This window comes from Lepus europaeus, chromosome 12 (genome assembly GCF_033115175.1).
Source record: "Lepus europaeus isolate LE1 chromosome 12, mLepTim1.pri, whole genome shotgun sequence".
Taxonomy (NCBI): Eukaryota; Metazoa; Chordata; class Mammalia; order Lagomorpha; family Leporidae; genus Lepus; species Lepus europaeus.
Genome location: NC_084838.1, coordinates 66,820,409 through 66,840,620, shown reverse-complemented (window position 1 = coordinate 66,840,620; position 20,212 = coordinate 66,820,409). Strand labels below are relative to the sequence as shown.

The 20,212-nt window shown below is 38.2% G+C and overlaps 1 protein-coding gene across 1 annotated transcript in view; it reads right to left on the bottom strand.

Annotated features, from left to right (window-relative positions):
* The window catches only part of PTPRD (protein tyrosine phosphatase receptor type D), a 428,560-nt gene that overhangs the window by 36,253 nt on the left and 372,095 nt on the right, over positions 1 to 20,212 (bottom strand). Inside the window, exons 24-25 of the mRNA XM_062208263.1 lie at positions 9,293 to 9,412; positions 8,611 to 8,765 (exon numbers count right to left, since the gene is read on the bottom strand). Of these exons, the coding sequence (XP_062064247.1) occupies positions 8,611 to 8,765; positions 9,293 to 9,412 (275 nt within the window). The remainder of the gene's footprint in view (positions 1 to 8,610; positions 8,766 to 9,292; positions 9,413 to 20,212) is intronic.

Here is a 20,212-nt window from a genome sequence, read left to right as displayed (position 1 = left end):
CTCTACATAAAGTCGAAAAGTATTATGTATATTGGATTTTTGGAATTGTCTCAACCCCAAACTGTCATTTAATTTTTAATTTGACCACCCTCAGTGGGCCACTGATGCTTACAGTACATTTTTGATCTATATCTGGCCTTCAGTTCTCATTCCTTCCCATTTTGGAAACTAATTTGATTCTCTGATCTGAAAGACTTAAGGAGATTCAGAGGGTCTTGATCTATCTCTTTTTCATATTTATTTATAAATAGAGATATTTGTCCTGTGAAGAAAAACCATTCATTTTGTCTTAAAAGAGATTAATATGATTCATGAGCTAGCTATTCTGGTTCAAGATTTTAGAATTGATTGAATGGAATTATTGTTCCATCCCAAATTATGGATTCCTGGCAAGAAACAAATGCAACAAAATCAGTTGCCATATTCCGTTGGTACCAGAAGATAGAATTTACAGAATATTAATTGGAATATAAACCACAAACTCCTCTATGAAAAATCCTAAAGAATAGATCTCATTTTTAAAAAAAATCCTCTACCTGTCAAATTAAAAAAAAATCAAACTTTCTCTGTTTAACAGAGGAAGTCAAAAGTAAAAAATGAAAAATATGCATGAATTACAAGAAAATTTGAACTTCATGAATAGCTTGAAATGTCTTCTTAGTTTCTTTCAGAATCAAATTTTGTAAGTTAGGTGAAAAATATTTTATATCCCAATTCATGCATTATATAGATACTTGTAAAGAGGTAATGACAAATATCTATCTGAAAACCATTTACTGACATAGGGAGTGAGGAGATAATGGAAGGAACTAAATGGTCTCTGCAACAAAAAAGGGTCAGACCTTGATATACTGGTGAATGAACAGATCACGCACTTTGAAATTAGGCCTAAATTAATGAGCTAAATGACCTTGAACAAACCACCTATCACCTTCCTGCATTTAATGCTTTTTGCGAGTAAAATATATCATTTTCTGGCATAAATAACTATATCTTAAGTGCATAGTAATACTCAGAAAATAGTAGTGGTTCAGTAACTGATAGCTATTATTATAATTATTTATGTTAAAATAATTGAGGAGTAGAAGAGCCTCATATGCTAACTATTGCCTTTGAAACACAAAGAGTGAAATAAAGACTAAAATGTGACAATATGATGCAGAATCAGAAAAAAATAAATGGTTCTTTGTAAGCAGGTCATCAGGGAAGGCTTGGCAGTGAAATGCACTCCAAAGAGGCAGCAGAAGGAGTGTCTGAGAACCACCAAGAGATCTAAAGACAGGAGAATATGCTTCGTTTGTAGGGCCAGGCAACCTGGGGAACATAATGGCTTTACCACTAGTGGCATCAGCACTGGCAAGTATATTGACCCTTCTTGGTCCCCAGCTTATCTTCTGTGAAATTAGACAATCAGGTTCTTGCCCATAAAGACATTTGAGAATAAAAAGCAGTAATATGGAGGGCCAGTGCTGTGGCATAGCAGGTAAACCTGCCGCCTGCAGTGCCAGCAACCCATATGGGTGCTACTTTGAGTCCTGGATGCTCCACTTCCGATCCAGCTCTCTGCTATGGCCTGGGAAAGCAGTATAAGATAGCCCAAGTCCTTGGGCCCCTGCACCCACGTGGGAGACCTGGAAGAAGCTCCTAGATCCTAGCTTTGCATCGATGCAACTCCAGCTGTTGCGGCCAACTGGGGTGTGAATCAGAGGATTGAAGACCTCTCTCTCTCTCTCTAATTGCTTCTGCTTCTCTATAACTTTGCCTTTCAAGCAAAATAAATAAATCTTTAAAAGAAAAAGCAATAACAAATGTAAAATACTTAGAATAGGACCTCTCCAATTGACAAGAAAGATTATGTGTTGTTGAAAAAGGGCTCAGTAGGCCGGCGCCGTGGCTCAATTGGCTAATCCTCCACCTGCGGTGCCGGCACCCCGGGTTCTAGTCCCAGTTGGGGTGCTGGTTCTGTCCCAGTTGCTCCTCTTCCAGTCCAGCTCTCTGCTGTGGCCCAGGAGGGCAGCAGAGGATGGCCCAAGTACTTGGGTCCCTGCATGTGGTGGAATGAGAAGGCCATGCCAATACAGCCACTGGCAAGCAAGCGTCAGTTACTCAGGAGGGGCTTCAGAGACCTCCTCGGAAGCCGCCTGGGAAACCACCTGGCAACAGAGCCTGCCTGGCAACAGGCTGTGATTGGATGGCTTTGGAAACCACATGGCAATGGAGCCTGCCTGGCAACAGGCTGTGACTGGTTAGGGCATAAACCACCCCGACCGGATTGGCTGCTTTGGCTATTTAAGCTGCTGTACCAACTGAAATAAATGAGTCTGTGGGCTGCTCGCCTCTGGCCCGCTTTCACCCAACTCTCGGGGTCTGTGTGGTGACTCCGTGCCTCTTGCCCCACCATGCTCCTCCTCTCAGAATGAATCCACAGCAACACCTGCACCCGCATGGGAGATCGGGAGGAAGCACCCTACTCCTGGCTTCGGATCGGCACAGTGTCGGCTATGGCGGCCATTAGGGGAGTGAACCAACGGAAGGAAGACCTTTCTCTCTGTCTCTCTCACTGTCTAACTCTGCCTGGCAAAAGAAAAAAACAGGCTCAGCTATCCTTAATTATTACTATAGCTAAAAACCAGAAATCTATGTCTGTACTTAATCATGTACTGGATGTCATTTGGGAAGAGTTATAAAAGAAAAAATATTAGAAAAAAGTGACTCAGAAATTAAGTTTCACTAAGCCAAGTCTAGTTAAAAATAAAGAAATATTCTTAAACAGATAACATGTACTCTTGTATGTTAACAAATAAAATTTTCAAAAGTCCAGTTTTAAAACTATCTTACTATTTCTGTAAAATTATTAAGATACCACATGGAATTCAAGTAACTTGAGCAAACAACTATTGATTACACACTAAGGTAAAAGAGCCGTATAAAAATGTATGTAAGACATGGATCACATCCTAGAAGATCTCAAGGCCTATGTGATCTGCTCATACACAGTTAAACATAGTAAGTGTGAACCTACTTGATAGAGTTAGAACGCACTGTTAGATTCTTCCTGTGGGAAGAGGAATAGGTATGAGCTTGAATAGACTTCTCCACAGTTACAACTCGAATATCTACAAAATGAACAAACTCAAAGATGGATGAATTGAGATATGGGTACAGGGAGTTGGGATGGTTTGGCAAACTACATAATGTATTGCAGTGTAAAGAAATTCACCATCAAAAATTTTCAGTTTACATTATAAAAACAACGAATGATAACAAGTAGTGGCAAGGATGTGGAGAAAAGGGAACACGTGCAAACTGTTGGTGGGAATGCAAATTAGTACAACCATTGTGGAAAACAGCATGAATGTACCTCAAAATACAAAACACAAAACTACTATATGATCCAGCAATCCTACTTTTGGTGTATATACAAAGGAAATGAATTCAGTGTGCCAAAGAGACACCTGCATTTCTATACTTATTGCAGGAATAGTCCCAATAGCTGAGATATGAAAATACACTAAGTGTCCATCCATTGAAGAGTGGGTACATACAGACAATGAATACTATTTATCCATTAAAAAGATTAAATCCATCCTGTGCAGCAATGCGGATGACACTGGAGATCATATTGTAAAATAAGCCAAGTGTAGAGAGAAGTATCACATGATCGTGTTCACAGATGGAGTTTGAAAAAAAATGTGACTTCACTGAAGATAAAGGTATAATGGTGCTTACCAGAGGCAGGAGAGAAAAAAAGGACAGGCCAGTAAACGTTGATTAATAACTACTAAAAGGTTACAGCTACATAGGAGAAAGAAGCTCTGGAGTTCTCTTGCACAGTAGAAAGACAGAAAATATTGATATTCTGTTATATTTCTCTCTCTAAAAAAATTTAAGATAAAATTTTGAATGTTTTCACCATAAAAAAATTAAACGTTTGAGAAGCTACATATATTGACCTCTGACAGGACATTGCACAATATATACATTTACTGAAACATCACCTGGCACCCCACAAATGTGAGCACTTTTCATGTGTCTGTTAAAAAAATGAAACAATATTTTTAAGAAGTTATCACATGTATCAACAAAACCATCTGGAGTCAGTCAGGTTGCAGCCTTTCCAATGTAAGTAGAAAGTACTATTTAAGTTGTATTATGAAACCCAGTTGAACATCCTCAGGTAGAAAAGGGGACTAGTTGAAATTCTAGGCGAGATAAGTATCTTTTGCTGAGATCCAGAGATAAAGGTGCACGGAATGTGTAGCTAGCAGTAGGTGAATGAGAGAGTAAACAAGGAGGTGTAAAGAGCAGCATCAGCTTGTTATACACAGGACTGTGAATGAATAAGAAGTCTAGACTTTATCTCAAGGGCATTAAGAACCACTGCATTGAGGTCCACATGTTCTTAACAGCATAATTTTAAGAGTTCAATGGTTTCTCAAGTTTCAATGAAAACAGACTTATCATAAGTGTTTTCTAACTCATGGCATTAAATTCTCTTTGGTACTGATAAAAATAAGATGGAATAAGCATGATAGGAAATATCGAAAAATTTAAAAAATCCATTCAATTAACTATCTGGATACTTATAAGCACCTGGTCACTCAATAAAGCAGATGGCTCAGGTCACAGGAGTACAGATGACCTTGAAGTTCATGTTGGGTTTTCATCCCAAAGTTCTAAATATACACATGACTCTTAAAAATAACTCAATTACTAATATATCAATAATTTTACATTATTGTATACTCCTATATAATTATTATTGTCCTAAATACCTTATGTGTATCATTGCATTTAACCTTCGTAAAATCACTATTGCTATAAATAGTGTTATCTTATTTAACAAGTGAAGAAACAGGCTAAAAGAGATGGAATATGTTCTTCCAGGCACACTGCCAGTAGATGAGCCAACATACTGAGGCAGTCTATCTCTAGAGTGTGCATTCTCAACGCTGACTGACATATCCTGTAAGAACTGTCTTTACTTCTTTGTCTGTTGAACCAAATGTTTGTTCTCTCTCTCTCTCTCTCTCTCTCTCTCTCTCTCTGAATGGGGGCAGATCCTTCCCCTCCAAGACCTGGTCTCTGCTTGCAACATTAGGCTAATCCTATAGCTTTTTCTTATTATTTATTGGTAGAATTTCTTTTTATTTGATGGCTCTTTTTAACCTAGTGTATTTATTACTAGAATAATCACCAGAGAAACATGAACTTTCTTTTCCAGGTTTACCTTCACATCCCTCATCCCTATTCTTCCCTCCCTCCCTCCCTCCCTCCTTCTTACCTTTCTTCCTCTCCCTCCCCCTTCCCTCCTTCCCTCCTTCCTTCCTTCCTACCTCCTTCTGCTACTACCAGACTTCAATGCTCCTCCATTCTCATGGGATCTTTTTGGCAGAAAGTTTGGATTTATCCTGAATATGTCACTACACCTTTATTACAGAGAAAAATCCAAGCTCATGAGAAGAGAAATCAAACCATGAAATAGAGTATTTACATCCCAAGGTGGTTGTGTATGTACGTGTGTGTGTGTGTGTGTGTGATTATTTGTGAAGTGAACATGGCAACTCTGATCATTATCCCTTCATGAGCAGGCTATTATGATGTTTGCATAGCTCCTTCCCAGAGTTGGTTCTTACACTACCATATCTAGGACACCACACGAGTAACTGTTATCCAGAATGACATAAATCAGCCACCCTATGAGAACAATTAGGCTCTTGAGTTTTAATATACTTGTGCCAAAGTCAAGAATTCATGACGGTTTGGATGTGGATTATGCTGACATGACCCCTCCTACACAAAGAGGTTGACATTTCTTACCCGATATGTGAAGTCACCTGTGGGTAAACACGGGATTATTTCATAGAGCTCAGTTTATGCTGGATTTTTCCTTTATCGCTCTGAAGTTCCTAACAAATTTCTTCCACCAATATACCTACTATTCTGTTGTTTGTTTCAATACACAGCTTCTCCAGAGCCTCAGGCATGGCACTTCCAAATGTCAGCAGCTATTAACTCTGCACATTCATCTTTGTTTCCTTATTTCTCCGGAGAGGTCTGCATCTCCCAGAGGTGAGTCCACATGGCTTAACATAGCATAACGGAGTATGTGTGTGTTTGTGTGCGTGTTTGATGCACATTTTCAAAATAAGGCATTACAGCCAACTGTCTTAACTCTTACGCTTGCTTGTAAACTGCTTTGGATATCTCATAGTGCCTAGCATAAAGCCTATACCTTGTTTATGATCAACATAAATCAAACTGCATTTGAAGATTATCTATCTATCCAATTGTCTGTCTACCTGTCCTTCTATCCTTGTGTCCTTCCATCCGTCCATCTGTCCATCCGTCCATCCATCCAAGTTTTCCAGGGGTTCTTTTTTTTATGGCAATGGTAAGCACATTTTAAGAATTAGACAATGCTGTATTTCAAAACTTAATACAAATAAAATAAGAATGTCTTCAGTTTAGACTTCCAAATTTGGTTCCCCTAATTTTAATTTCTATTATTTTATAAATCCTATGTGCATTTAGATGTATATTTCTGTAAGTGCTTATGCACAGCATTTTTACCATTAAACATGTGAGGGCAACATTTCTTCTTGCAGCCCAAATTTCTTGTTTCTCTATCCTCTGGCTAAATTCCATCTAAAATTTTTCATGTGTTTCACATGCATTACATGTGCCAATCAGGGGCCCATATAACAAGGTACACTGACTTTTTGAGGCCTAAAAAGAAGTGTGTATGCCAGTGCATGAAGCAAACTAAAGGTAGGGGAAGCAGAAACCTGTTTTCCTGAATTAAAACCATTTGCTCAATAAAAAATAATTACTAGTGTTTTACAACCATGCAGAAAACTACAATAGTGGCCAGTCCTAAAATGATCCCTGTCCTGGTACAGGGGAGCAAAAACTATGTAACAGGCAGAAAGCTCATTGTACCACCACCTTTGTAGCCATCAGTATTTGAATCAATCCTATAGCCTCTTATTCATTCTCATTCTTGCACTAACATCAAACATCATAAAACACATAAAAAATTAAAGCTTGAGGAGTGGTCTGCAATTTGCAAGATAATTTACAAATACATGATAATGTCATTATTATTTTTTATGTAGGAAAATACTTGCTTGAAAATGGAGATATCTCATGTGGAATTTGTTCACCACTCTTTAAAAATTACCATGGCAGTATAAGTTAGGTGAATTTTCTTTCTTTTATTCTGATCTATTAATAGTCCTTACCTTTTTGCAAAAACAGCCTTGTTTCTAGGGTCAACTGCAGAAATCTATTAGAAGTAGTTTGTGATCTGGCCCAGAGCTGTGGCATAGTAGGCTAAACCTCTGCCTGTGGCACGGCATCCCATATGGGCACCAGTTGGATACCTGGCTGTTCCACTTTGGATACAGCTCCCTGCTAATGTACCTGGAGAAGCAGAAGTAAATGGCCCAAGTGCTTTGGGCTCCTGCACCCACATGAGACCCAGAAGAAGCTCTTGGCTCATGTTTTTGGATTGGCACAGCCCCAGCCATTGCGACCATTTGGGGAATGAACAAGAAGATGGAAGACTTTTCTATCCGTCTCTCCCTCTCTCTGTCTATAACTCTCTCAAATACATAAATCTTTTTTTTTTAAAGGTAGTAGTTTGTGATAGAACCTTTATTGTTTTTTTACATATTCTACACTTCAATTTTACTTATTTGCTCAAGAAGCCATTTTTTTCATAGCTGAATCACTTAGGTTATCAAGGACTATCAGGAAGTTATATGAGCTATATGTTTATGTGGTAATATGTAGAACATAACCAGCTCTCTTGGGTAGTCTGTTAGTAATAGTATTTGAGAGGAACTCAGGCAACTGGAAGAAATCAGTTTCTTATTAAAAATTCATGAACACATAAATAGAACACATACATAGAACCTGAGTAGTGATGTGGAGGATGTTAGTCAGAATTAAATCTAAAATATAAATTATGCATTTCAAAAGAAATACAGAGCAGTGTTTCTAAGAACATAACTTCTAAATTATATCTTCGTATACATCTTATTAAATACATTAAAAAGTCCAATCAGTCATTTGTTATATAGCGATGATGCAAAACTGGCATCTATCTTTAAGCAAGGCAGTCTCCTTTAAAGATTGCATCATTAAACTGTTAGTTTGTTCATCAGATTATTCCTATTAGGACAAGACATATCAGTCCAGCCTCCAGGAACCTGTGAAATAATTCCTATGAAATTTTCCCAAGAATATTCCTTTGTATTGGAAGTTAAAATTGACCTTAATTACAAGGATAATTTTTTATTCTTTCCTGTTTTATATTTTTGAGGCCAGATGCACACTTACTGTTGTGCTGATCGACTACTGATTTTTTCCCAAAGACAAAATAGTAACGGGCCATAGGTGCCTCGTGGCTCTAGGGAGAATATGTGTTTGGATCAAATTCTTCCAAATTTGACCAAAAGAGATCTGTCTATTTTATAAAAGTATTTACTATCCCAGAGTATCAACAAGTTGCAAGGAGAATATGCAGTCAGGAACAACTGTGCTTTCTGTTTGCTCAAAAACCTTCTGACTATCAGTAAAAGAAATGCTCTTGGCGGTCCTTACCTGCAATGCACAACCATTGGTCCTGCATCAGGAGGGTTACACGTTTTGACTCTCCGTAAGAAAGCCAGAAAAGGTGTAGGGTGTTCTGGCACGCCGTGATCAGGCCAGGCGGTGAACTGGAACTGTCTCACTTCTCTCTTCTCACTGGACCCATTCTGTGAAATAGGAACACAGGCTGAGGTTCTGCTTCTCTAGCCTCTGGTACTGATGATGAATAACAGAAGCAGTAGCACGGAAATGTGCTATCTTAATTGCTTTCTCCCACCCTACAGACTTTAAGGAGACATACCTTTTGGAGATAGAAACCCAAACCTATTCATAAATGACAGATATTTGATCAGGAAGATAAAATTCTTAGGTGGAAAGCACTGCATTTTTTTCAGGTGTCTTTGTTATATTTTACAGGAAGTGCTCCTGTGATATTTCACAGGAAGAACTAGTTCTTCTTCATCTATTCCTCATTTGCTGAAACTTCCGTTCAGAGCAAGAGTTTCATACTTACTGATAAATTGCCAGACAAGGAGAAGAACTGCTAAGTGATAATGGAAGAACTGTTTCATTCTTCACTGTTGCCAGTGGGATCAAGATTTAGGTAAAGCCTTAAGGGACTTGATTTCTCAAAAGAAGCCTGTTTGTTAATAATGGAGAGGGGAAGGACGCTGCGTCGAAACAAAAAGCAAACCTTATAAAGTGCAAATGTTCGAACACAATATGTAGCCAACTCCACAGTATCGAGCAACGTCACTTGGACCAGTCCATGGGTTTCTGTGCCCCTGCTGGGCCAATACTGGTCACACTTCACCTACAAGACACAAGTGACACATTCAGGGCAGATGCTCACCAATTTCTCTACCAGCTTTACTTTTTAAGTTGCCGTTGAAGGAAAACAGCTTTTCTGCATTTCATTTTATGTTGATCTTTTTCTGGCATGCCTTCTTGTTATCCCAATATATGTAAATTACTGCTCTGATGCCAATATAAACCACATTTTTCAAACTGGTAGAATATTAAGCAGTAACAGATTCAATTTTCTTGGGGAAAAATAAGTTGCAGATTGTTTCTGAGTAAAATAAGGAGAGACATTCTTGAAACTTCAGAGTACTTGAAAAGCAAACACAAATTTGTTCTGGGATAGACGTTATGAATCGCATCAGGAAGACTACAGCTAGACATTTAAACTATATGGTAAGGTAGTTAGTGTTCATCCATCAAGATTTAAAAGGCATGAGCTACTTCATCTTTAGCTATCACAATTTGCAAGTGTGCTTTTATATAGAAAAGTAGAAATATGAAAATTTATCAAAGTATAAAAAACACAAGCATATTTTTTGAAAATGCAAGGTAAATGATATTTGTATCCAAAATAAATTAAACTTGCACTGTCTATGGGGGAAAGAGCTGTCTGTTCTTTAAGAGCAGTCTCAGAGGGTCATACACTAGCAGGGCAAAGTTTAAATAATTTAAAACTCATTCAGGTTGAGATGAATAATCTGCAATTTCTATGTAGAGTGGAAAAAAGGCACATAAAAAGTACTCAGCCCAATTAGTTTAACACGCAACAAAGAATAATTCCAACTCCACAGTAAGCCTCAAATTTACTGAACATATCCTTTGGGCATTAAAAAGCATAATGAAAAATGACAAACACAGTACTACATTTTATAGTAAGGCCATAGATCAGAATACATTTACCCTTTCTATCTCAGACTAAAAGAAAAATGGAAGTAATTCTTAACTGAAGCTGACTGAAATGCATTTCTCTAGGTGAAGAAGGTTCCAGAAACCATTTTATATCACAATGCATACCTTTTTCTTTGAAAAACAAAGAATTGAAAGTCATAATCTTTGGATTTAAGCAAAGACAATAAGGTGTTGTTATTGTAGGCACTAGAAATATTTGGTCCAGTGAATAGGATTATTAGATAATTATTTGTTTTTATGTTTAACACAAATATTAGTAGCATTCCATGAACAATATTGTAATCATCTCTTTCACAGTGATAGTCTTGCTTACTCTGAAGGTTCAGGATCTTTCCTTGTTGATACTGGACCTTCTAAAATGGCAGAGTTTTATTCTACACAGTTTTCAAGATAGGAAAAGCACTTTACATTTATATGGTAAGTCAGTAATTGAATTTGCAGAGTTTGGTTCTTGGGTCCCTTTCAACTGGAAGACCATACAAGCATCATGTTTTTTGACAAATTAACAAACAAAAGCAATTCACAGTCAGATGGAAAATGTGTGTTAGTAGGATTAAAAAAAAAAAAAAAACTTTGTATGTTACCCAGATGAAAAGAATAGTCCTGTGTTCTAACTCAAACAACGCAAGACAATTCCTTAAGGAGAATGTGGCTGAAGCACGATCAGAGTTGAGCACCTCTGTATGTTTTTTGACCATCTATTAAAATTCAGGTCATATCTGGCATATTTAGCAGACTACCACGTGAATAGAACTAGCACTACTTCAGTGGTTATGATCCTGGTGGGAGAAAGATCATAAAACTTAGACCAGAGGTATTATTTTAAACAAGAAATAGATTTCAAGTTGATGTCTTGCTGTCGTGGACAAAAATAACTTTGGAGGCCTCATATTGCAGTATTTGAGAGGATGCCAGCAATGCATTCAGTTAAAGAATCAAGAGAGAAATTTACACTTATTACTTAAGCTTTGCATCAGGACAGCAACTCTTTCAGATCCAAAACCAACTGACTGAATCACATTAGGATAAATATCAGTATGGTATGCATAAAGGCAGCATGCTAATCCAGTCAAGTAGTCTAAAAGGTCAGTCCAGGGCAGTAAACCAACTCCAGTATTATTTCAAAGCTAAGAACTGGTTATACTCACATCCTTTTTGTGAAGTAAGACAAAGAGAACAGTACTTATAGAAAAAATCATTCCATTATTTAATGACTGTCAGCTACAAATTTACATCCTGAAAATGTAAAAGTCCTAAAATTTTACTAATTATTCTTACACTTTTAGTAAGAAGTTTGAGACTGCAGATATTACTGGTTTAGACTCTAACCACACTGGGGAAAACACACGTGCACACACACACACATACACAAAAGAATCCCTGAGCATCACTATGTGAAAATTTCTAGCTAAAAGTAGAAAAAAAAATTACTTTTGCACTCCATTTAAATAATGCACTTTAATCTTATTCTGTACCAAAAAGAAATGCTTTAAGATGTTTCAAACTAAAATGCAAAAATTGGGAGCAATTTTTAGTGAATATATTTAAATGCTGCCATTTTCTCTTAGAAATATTTCTTAAAGGGAGCTTACAAAAAATACAAGGGCTTAGGTGTGCGGACCTGCGCACGGATGGTCTCAGCAGTGGGATTTTCTTGAACTTATCCGAAGAGCCACAGGAACACAGTTTTCCTTTTGCTAGCAAGGACCTCTGAAATTCCTTTCTCAAGCTCCCTGAGTAGGCTGTAGAAGTTTCATTTGATTTACTGACAAATATTATTTTAAGTCTTTCATTTTTAGCCATACACTAAAAAAAAAATCAGATTTCAACATTACAGAGCCAGATGGGAATAAAGCGAGAAAAAGAAAACACAGAAGAAGAGAAATAATGTTTTTTGCTAATTAGCTAATGCAAATAAACTAGCTCTATTTTCCTCTCTTGTAATGTTTTCCTGTGACAATAGCCCTTCTTCCACTTTTTTTTTCCAGAAGGAAAATCTCATAAGGTACTTCTAGAGAGAGCTGCTATTTGTTAGGCTTCACGCATAAAGCTGAGTACAAGAGATGAGAAATGAAGGCTGCTCTCCTTGAGTGTGTAAGAATTAGAAAGCAGGAACTACTGAACACCAATACTGATTTCTGCTTTTTTCTACTCGATTCTGAATTGGCTTTGAGAGGCCTTAGAGAATGATTTGTGGCAGGTGAGGCAGCGTCTCAAAGATGGTCAGAATGCTTCTTGCTTCTCTGTTTCCAGGACCAGAACTTAACTGTGTAACTGCAAAATGAAAACACATTTCCAGCACTGAAGCTTATTGTTAAGGATGGAAAATGACCCACCTAAAACACTTCACTCAATGGCTGGCACAAACAGGCATTCAACAAGGACTAGCTATTACCATTGGTGAGACTATATCCTGGATTGTTCTGGTTGTTGTCTTGAACTAGCCAATCATTGTACATATGAAAAGAAAAGGGCATGGGATTAATCTCAGGCAGATCTTGATTCAAAACTTTCTAGGTGCAAAGCAAGGTCTCCTCTGGGGACCCGGAGGTGAACTGGGACACAGTCCCTACCCCAATCCAACAGTATGGAGGTATTTTAGATTTACTGGTTCTTTAAATTGGTAGCTGTGGAATTCTGAAGTCCTTTAATATAAAGGCCTTAGTCTGTTGTGAGAAGACAATGAGTGCCATAAACTCTGAGGTGGGAAAGCTGAGAAGACTGTCAGTGGAGCTGTGGTTTAAAAAAAAAAAAAAAGCCCAGTAACTTCACTGAATACCTAAATTGAATGAAACAGTTCAGATTTTGGCTAAATCAAGGATTGGGGGAGGGAGCATTTTTATTATCACAAAGTGATCACATTCATATAATCTTCATTTTTTCTATAATTATGGAAAGAGGAATAGGATGACCATTCGATAGATATGTGATAAGGAATTAATACTTTTTTTTCACCACAATATCAAGAGAAAGTGAAGTGAACAATAAAATATACTTAAGTGTATTCAGAAGAAAATTTGTTGTTGGGAGTATCTGGTAGGTTTCCTGACTGTGCTCAGGAAAAATGTTCTCATTCTAGGCCATTCTTATTACCATATGGCTTATCTTGGAAAGCATGGCACATTGTAGGCACACAAGGCCAACTTCATAATCAATCATACTGTGGTCTAGGTTGGCTTATTTTTAAATATTCTACAACTTTATGAAAACAAAACCTCTTCCTTTCAATTTTATAAAGACATATTGAGCATGACAGCATGGAAAAGTGTGAGAATTCCAACTGCAACAAACTAATACCTCCAAAGAACTCTAGTGTCAGAGACATGAAATGCATTTGCTGCTTGAGACTTTGCAAAGTCTGGCTAGGGCCAGATTATTTAACCAAAGGAAGGATATGCAGGAAATAAAATGTGGGGCTCCATAACTGTTACTAAAAGTGACTGTAAATCCCTTTTTAGTAAGCTTGGGAAGAGCAGTTGTTTAATAGTCAAGATTCTTCTATAATGAGTGGAGGACAAGTAAGAGATAACACAAATCAAAGTTTTTTGGGGGGAGTAAGGTATTATCGATACCCACTTATCAATACCCATTTAATAAGAAGCACTGAAACTAAAGAAATTTTCACATAAGTCACAGGATATATTTCAGTGAACAGAAGAAACTCTTTGCTGAATGTTTACTTCTACAGGTTACAATAACCCTTCTGGCTTTTTTTTGGGGACACAGTACTTAATTTTCTACAATAAGGACAGAGATTATGTCATTGGTTATATTTTCTTTAGTGATAGTGTCATTCTCTTGCATTTAACTAATTTTTGGTCATATTTATTCCCAACTGACAAAACAGTCTGGCTTATGTATTTCCCCACCTCATTTTATATATAATGACCACTGTTCGGTGGAGAACCAAGGGACAATGGGATACATGAACAATGACATTAAAACATTTGACCACTAATGCAATAATAGCTACATATAATCATATATACAACCATGCAGCTGAAAAATATTAATCCCTAAACAAAACAAATTACATGTCATATAACTTATCAGTTCATGAAACCATTAAAATGCTTTCCAAATCATTTATCAGTTAAAAAAAGTCATTCCTTTTTGTTTGATGTAGCTGCAAGAAACTGGCACAAGGATTTGCCCGACACTTTCCAGTGACTTCCAACATTAAATTGAAAGTTATTATTTCCTAGGTTTCCAGCACTTTGTTTTCATCAGATAACTGTGTGAGGTGTCCCTTTGTCATGACTAGGTAGCACTTGGATCTCCGCTCTTTCCACACGGGTTGGGTTCTCAACAGTAGTCACCTCTGCCTTTATTACTCTTTAAGAGCTGTTGGGTTCCCCTCACAGCCCTACAGTGACTTCTTTTGTGTTGGTTCTTCACAGTGGTTTGCTTTTGACCCAGCTAATCTCCAGTGTCACCAACATTAAGCAGTATTATTTGGCGACTTAGAGTTTCAGTGAAAAGATAGCATCTATATTGATGCATTTCAATATTATAACACCATGGCAACTCCATGAAGTGCATACCACCTGAACAACAGCCTTGCCTGACATCTTGCTGATAAAGGATACAGAGAAATGATAGACTGTGCCCTAAATGCTGGAAAGCAGGGAGATAAATTCACTCTTTTCAAAATTTAGAGATGACCGAATCCAGCACAGCAGCACTACAGACCATGAATGCAGGGAATGAGAGGGCTTTACAAATGTCATCAGGAGCAAAGTTTCATCTCTTCTTCCCAGTCCCATTCTTTACTTAAACCACAATGCCTCTAATTGATATAACTGCTTTGAGCCAGAATCTGCAGGCTGCCATTCCAAGTAGAAGGGTGGGGAGGGCAAAGAAGGTAGAAAATCCAGAAAGCTAACAAACAGTGAGAAATTGGTGGGATTCCTTCTCTTTTATCTGACATTGTGTCTGCTGAAAAGAAAAAAAAAAAAAAACAAAAAAACCCAAGAGTGTGGAACTTGCTAGATAAGAACCTAAACATCCTTTAGGTTGCCAACATGAGCATCATTCTTTTTGTTGCCAGGGTTCTATTTACATTAAGTATCCTCTACCTTCAAAAACAATCCCATACATCATGCAGACTCCAAAGGCAATGTTTGTGCTGCCTTCCTAAAGTTGCTTAAGGGAAAAGCAGTTTCTGTTGCCCTAGATAGGCAGCACTTCAGGCTGCAGTTTTAGAAATTAAATGTTCAAGGCCTTCGGCGTTTCCAGTTCTATTTGGAAAAGGACGCAGACCTGGCATTTGGAAAGCATTTGCTCTCCGTTAAACTTACCGAACCTTGACAAACCAGAGGGGCCAAGAATTAGTCTGCCACTGGCCAAGGCTGGGCTTTCCAAACCCGATAAGGACAGTGAAAACAGTAACACTGCCATTTATAATCTTCAACGGGACCCTGTCACTTTTAACTCAAAAGGGCTTCGGAATCTGAAAAGATCCTCAAGATTTGTTTTATAAGAAAAGAAGAAAATGTTTGACCAGAATTTTTCTTTTCCTGTTTCTTGCCCAGAATTGCCCTGTTAGCCATAGAACAAAATGTGAATATGTCTCCATCTCACCTTGAATCTATGTTGGGGGACATTTTACAGAGGTGACATTAAAGGACAGGGGACTGAATGGTCATTAGATCAGAAGTGTTCCATTGGCCAAATGTCAAGTCTCTGTTCTAACCCTCTAAATTGTTAACATAATGAGGTTAATACCAGCCCAGTCCCTTTGGCCTGGACAGTCTCTAACCTCCATTAGTAGTACAAACAACAAAATTTAGAAAAGTAGTGATTTTCCCATTATTTGGTCCTAGATACAACTAGAGAGATGATATACAAAACATCTGTACTGTAGTAATGAATGCCATCAGCTGTTTTTGTATGATTCTGTAGGAATAGACCACGGGATGCAGTTCATTGGAAATAGCAGAATTCCTCACTCTAGCCCCATGTTTTGACGATTAATCCACAAGGCCCACATTGGAGGACAAGTCAAATCACATATCAAATCCTTGATATGTATAGCATTAAGTACAGCCATAAGAATAGCTCTTTAAGTGAATAAGAATCCACTATACGGCTTGCAAGACAATGTAAGCAAGAAATGAATCTCATTTATCAGCAGTGAATGAAGACAGGCTAATGAATGCAAGTGAAAGTCAGATAGCCCCTAACTCAGTGAAGCCATTTCCATTTCTAACAAGAATTAAAGCTGCACAAGAATTTGCAAAGCTTGGGGATTTTACACATTGCCTCTCTTTTGTATATTTCAAGATAGGAGACAAAATAGAGAATACAGCCAAAAGCAAATAGATGAAAAAAGAAAAAAAAAAATAAGTGGACAATCACCCCCTAAATACCAGAGCTTCCTAGTACAGCAATCACCTGGGTACATTCTACCTCAGAGACTGCATTCTTTGAGCGAGATGGCCAACCCCATGTACCCCACCACCCACAAATAACATCCTTGGAGTGGAAATTGCTGCTGTATACATTTTACTCTCCTAAGAGTACTTCATTTTTTCCAAACTTTTTCTTTCCTCCATGTGGTTGCCCAGATCAGCTCATGTGCTTATTGGCATGTTATGAAACATGGAAACAATTAGAGACCACATTCTAGGGCACGAGAATTACTCACTGTAGAATCAATGAACTACGCAGAACTTGAGAGGATTTGGCAATAAATATGGAAACTGTGAAATAAAACCCACCAACAGTATCTCATATCACACAGAACATTCTACAACAATTTAGAATTGATCTGTGCGTTTCAGGCAGCAGTCATACAATGCTTTCAAAATCTCCAGTGCTCAGCTTTATTTCTTTATAACCCTAATGAAATGCATATTAAATATTTAACTTAAACTTTTCTCTTTGGGTTTGATAACTGAATGTATACACCATGCAAACAGTCTTCTAAGTTGGGGATTCTTTCAAGGTCACATTTATGGTACAGTGATGACATTAACGTCAAAGAACTCAAGAGTTTCAAATGCCTAAACTGAGTCCTGACTCACACTTCAGACTAGTAAAGGTTAGTCATTAAAATGCTAATGATGGTCAGTTTCCTAAGAACAGGCCAGTGATAGTGAACCTAGAAGCTTTTTGTCTCAGTGAGCTGTTCTAACCCAGCGAAGATTAACAGCACTGCTGATAAACCTCCAGCCTGAATGACAATGTAAGAGTGAACCATGCCCAGGCAAAGCAGCAAGCTTGAAAACAGAATATGGTTCTAAGGGGGGATCCCCTGGCATCATAAAATAAATAAGAAAGGGGGTGGAAATGCAAACCAAACCAAAAGCAATTATTACCACATATACCCCATGTCTACATGATCCACAATTTTCATATTTCATGGCTTTAAGATATGGTTACAGTGAAAGCAGCAGTCAGAATGTTCCATTTAGGTCTACCTGCAGACTGATGAACAAGGTCCCTGGGACAGAAGATTCTGTCCTAGGGGAAAGCAAGTACCAAAGAATCCCACGGTCTGAACTGCAGTCTCCTCTTAACAACAAAAAAATGCATGGATGTATTACACTGGGAACAGTAGGTAGAATTAGCTACATTAACAGACACTGTGAGGTTGGTCAGGATTCACTGTCTCCTACAGATAAGCAAATCTGTTTTATTTTGGAAGAAAAATTGAAGCATTTGGAGGCCAGCTTTAGGTACAACTGAACTTGTAAAGTCTACCTCTTCATCAATACATAATAGTGTCACCCTGACACATCTCTTGACTGAGTTAATATGCACAACAATCCTTCCAAGTGATCTCCAAAGGAGAGGTGATGAGGGGTCAAGTTGTCTTAAAATTAGAATGGCCTGGAGTTGGGGGGCTGATATTGGACAAAAAAAATGTCCCTGCATGTACCCATGTCATGTAGCTGCACCTCGGTGATGGTCGTGTCTCCATGCAGTCTGGTGTAACATCATGGTATCTTCCCTTTTCTTAACTATTCCTAACCCAAAATTTATAACCAACATGTATTCTCATGCACTTCTTAATGCATAGACACAATTTTTCTATATATAACAGGGATGAATATTATTTCAAGAACCTGAGCCTTAATCTAAACAGCGCAATTTCAAGTTTCATCCCTTGGAGAGGTGATGAAGAGGTGATTTGTTGAAATTACCCAGACCCCTTCCTTTATGGGGGAGACTACAGGCCATTCCTAAATAGACATTCCTAAGTGGAACTAGGCTAGTTCAGCTGTCTGCTTTGAAGTTGGCTGCTGGGAATTGAGAATTCACTGAGTCCCAGGTCAGCCCACAGAACCCACATAGTTCCCAAAGTATAGAGCTATATATTTCAGTAACAAGTAACCACTATTTATAACATTGTTTTTATAGCGAAATTCAACCCAAGTTTTTGTTTGAGAATTCAAGAATGCCTTCCCTTTTCTTCCTGCTATTCCAAGTGAAAGAGCAACCAGACATGGAAAGGGTGAGGTGGGAGGATGTGAGGAAGAAGATGGAAGAGCTGATGAGATAATTTAAGGCTTCAGGGCTTTTTAAGTCCTTGTATGACATTTGGTCATTTATTCCCAATCTACACTGGGGATCAAAAGGGTTTGGGGGCTGGAGGATTGGTTTCATTTATATTTTTATATTGATGATCATTGAGATGCCTCGACTGCCTATTGGCTTATGTAGGTCATCACAAGTTTGGGAATAGGCTGAAGCAACAGATTAAAAATCACAAGACAGCCTTTTAATTGGCCTCCTTAGGCCATTTAACAAAGGAGAAAGCTAACTTGCAAGAGCAAAGAGTAATTAATGAAGGGAGCAAACAAAGGTTCGTTTAGTAACTTCCCAATAAGTTCTTCTGTCTAAGGGGTAGGAGGGAGGTAGCCTGCAACAGAAAGATAAACTGTAGGTATTTAAGTCACAATGCCTTCCGCCAAGAACTGCTCATTACCATCCGATGTTGCAGTGGCAGTGGGGCCAGTTAGAACTAACTTTATTATTAGAAGCAATTAGGGAAAAAAGGGGTAGCATTTCATTTGGTTATTTCAAAACAAGTTTCTGTGCACAGTTTAATGAAGGCCTGCAGTGTCAAGATAAAGTGTGTGTTTTACTGAAAACAGCTTTTGCAAATGACTGCTTGCTACCAGCTGGTATCTCCAGGCAGAGCAGACTGGGTAGGCTGGATTTACATGCATGCCATAATATAATAGTTCAGCTGTCTCAGCTTCACATAAGTGTTACCAGGCAGTACGGCCTGATGGTGAAGCATGTGTGTTCTGCAGCCAGAGGGTCTGTCTTCAGTTCCTATCTTTGACCTTGGTAGATGAATGACCTTGGGTGACCTTCTGTAATTTTCTGGGCTTTAGTTTACTCATGTGTAAAGTGGAGATCTGAGCAGTGTTTATATCATAAGGTCTTTGGGAAATATCAATGCACTTAGTAATGTGTTAGATGTTAGAAATCACTGTTATATCCCAAAGATCATTAGCATTGGGGGATTTAAATTAAACAAGCTGCTTACTATATAGGGACTACCCTGAGTTCAAGTCAATAATGGATTCATGGGGGCCACTGCCTGCAGTGCCAGCATCCCATATGGCTGCCGGTTCCAGATCTGGCTGCTCCATTTCCGATCCAGCTCTCTGCTATGGCCTGGGAAAGCAGTAGAAAATGGCCCAGACGCTTTGGCCCCTGCACCCGTGTGGGAGACCGGAAGAAGCTCCTGGCTCCTGGCTTCTGAGCTCCAGCAGGCCATTGTGGCAATCTGGGGAGTGAGCCAGTAGATGGAAGACCTCTCTCTCTCTTTCTCTCTGCTTTTCAAATGAATAAATAAAACTTTCCAAAAAGTAATGGATTCATTTCCATCCTTTCATTGCAGTTTACATGTGAAGTATGGCATCAATGTTTGTTTTCAGAG